General features: G+C 68.5%; 1 protein-coding gene across 1 annotated transcript in view; it reads right to left on the bottom strand.

Annotated features, from left to right (window-relative positions):
* Positions 1 to 9: 9 nt before the first annotated feature.
* Positions 10 to 2,022, bottom strand: part of MAP3K3 (mitogen-activated protein kinase kinase kinase 3) — a gene marked incomplete at its 3' end in the record, with an annotated part of 53,991 nt that continues 51,978 nt past the window's right edge. Inside the window, exons 11-14 of the mRNA XM_021709337.1 lie at positions 1,795 to 1,986; positions 1,219 to 1,367; positions 551 to 682; positions 10 to 178 (exon numbers count right to left, since the gene is read on the bottom strand). Of these exons, the coding sequence (XP_021565012.1) occupies positions 10 to 178; positions 551 to 682; positions 1,219 to 1,367; positions 1,795 to 1,986 (642 nt within the window). The remainder of the gene's footprint in view (positions 179 to 550; positions 683 to 1,218; positions 1,368 to 1,794; positions 1,987 to 2,022) is intronic.

Raw genomic sequence — 2,022 nt, 5'->3', positions numbered from 1 at the left:
GCGGCCGACGGGGCCGGGCCTGGGTCCCAGCCGCTGCGCTGCGCTCACCCTTGATGTCGCGGTGCACAATCATGTTGCTGTGCAGGTAGGACATGCCCTCCAGGATCTGCCGGGTGTACTTGCGGGTCACGCTCTCCGTCAGAGCCCCGTAGGCCTTCAGCTGGTCTTTCACGGAGCCCTGCGCGGAGGCGAGACGGCACTCAGGGAGGAGGACGAGGGCAAGCTGCTCCGGCCTCTAGCACCGCGGCCAAGTGACCGTCCCGTTCCCACTGGACATGCGGGTGCTCCGCTGGCGCTGCTGGGCAGCATGGGGAAGCGTGTGGAAAGCTCTTCCCGTGCGAGCGAGGGCCACACCTGCTGGACGACGCGCTGGCGCCACCAGCTCGGGAGGGGTGGCCTGGGACCCTCGTCCTCTCGCTCCCGCGGCTGAGGCCGGACCGACCCAAGTCCTGCTCCCCGGGGCCTCGGGCCCTGGGCGGGCAGGGCCGTGGCGAGGGTGGCCGCAGCCCGGGGCCGGCCCTGGGCGTGTCTCCTGCCCGCAGGCACCTACCCCCGGCATGTACTCCATGAAGATGGTCAGCGTCTTCTCGGCCCGGTCCCGCAGGCAGCCGTAGTACTGCACGATGCGCTCGTGCTGCAGGTTCTTCAGCAGCTGGATCTCGCACTCCAGGGCACTCACCTCCTGCGGGGCGGGGTCGCCTTGGCTCCAGGGCCCAGCCCACCGGGGTGGCCTCAGGGCCCTGCCTTAGGGATTTGGGCCGGAGAAAGGGGGCCCTGGCCCTCTCCAAGGCGCAGCCCGGACCACCGTGCGGCCGTCCCAGGATGGCAGCATGCCACACATGGAAGGGGCAGCCAGGAGGCAGCCAGAGCCGGGGGGCTCAGCTCGGGCGCCAGTGTCCTCGTTCACTCGGGAAGCGCAGGCCACAGGCTGGGGACTCCTCCAGAGCCAGACCAGGCACCCTGAGGCCTGGGCAGAGGCGTCTGCTCACCAGGGCCCGAGCGCCACCTCTCAGCTTGCCCTGCGGGGTGCTCTGGCCTTGGCTGGGCCCCCAGGGTCTCCCCAGGTGCTTGGGGCTCGGGGCCCACAGTCCCTCATCCCAGGGCCCAGGAGGCCACAGCGGGGACAGAGAAAGGATGGCCCGGGACGTGACCCACAGCCTCGCAAGCACTGGTGGCAACGGGCGCTCTGATGGCAGAGGTGGGAGTCACAGACAGTACCTTGCTCGTCTCGGGACTGTCGGGGTCGAAATGGACCTGCTTGGAAGCAAGCTCGCGTCCCGTGTCCACGTCGTAGCACAGGTAGACTCGGCCGAAGGCACCCTGGCCCAGGAGCTTCCCCCGGCGCCAGTTGATGGGGGCACTGGGAGCTGCAGGAGGACAGAAGGGGAGCGTTACTTCAAGCCCCTCACTTCTGATGTCCTGCTGCTTGTCCGGCGCCCGCTCCGGTCTGGCCCCCTAGCATCTCCCAGCTCAGCCTCTCCACCCTAGTCCGGTGCAGCCCCGGGCCCTGGTCTTCGGGTGGCAAGTCAGGCCCCGAGAAGCAGGGGACCAACTAAGCCACGGTGACAAGCCCTCTGCACCCATCGCCTCCCGACTTCCAGCACCCCAAGCATCTTCACACAGCAGGGACCAGGGCGTGTTCTTCAGTCTAACAGGAAGAGCTCAGAGAGACGAGAGGGGCAGTGGCCGTCCCCGACAGTGGAATCAGGCCTGGGGTCCTGGCGTCTCCAGGGCAGTGGGGAGGGGCTCCCCTCCCCCACAGCCGGGCCTCCTGCTGGCCGGGCAGCTCCTCACACTTGGTTGGCACAGTCCTCTCCTGAACAGAAAGGGCGTTCTCGCTGTCTGCACTCCGCAGGCGCCCGCGAGGGTCCAGGTACTGCACGGCCAGACCCATGTTCTCGCCGTTCGTGCTCAGGGAGCGGCTGGAGGGCACCAGCGTGAACAGGTTGCCTTGGTGACGCCGGATTCGGGGAAAGGTTCTTCTGCCTGAAAGGGGTGGGGCCGGGGCGGCACGTCAGAGAC

Source organism: Carlito syrichta, unplaced genomic scaffold, assembly GCF_000164805.1.
Source record: "Carlito syrichta isolate Samal-C Ts95f unplaced genomic scaffold, Tarsius_syrichta-2.0.1 Scaffold176084, whole genome shotgun sequence".
Classification (NCBI taxonomy): Eukaryota; Metazoa; Chordata; class Mammalia; order Primates; family Tarsiidae; genus Carlito; species Carlito syrichta.
The sequence above is the reverse complement of the archived record's forward strand: the minus strand, read 5'-3'. Positions and strand labels throughout refer to the sequence as shown.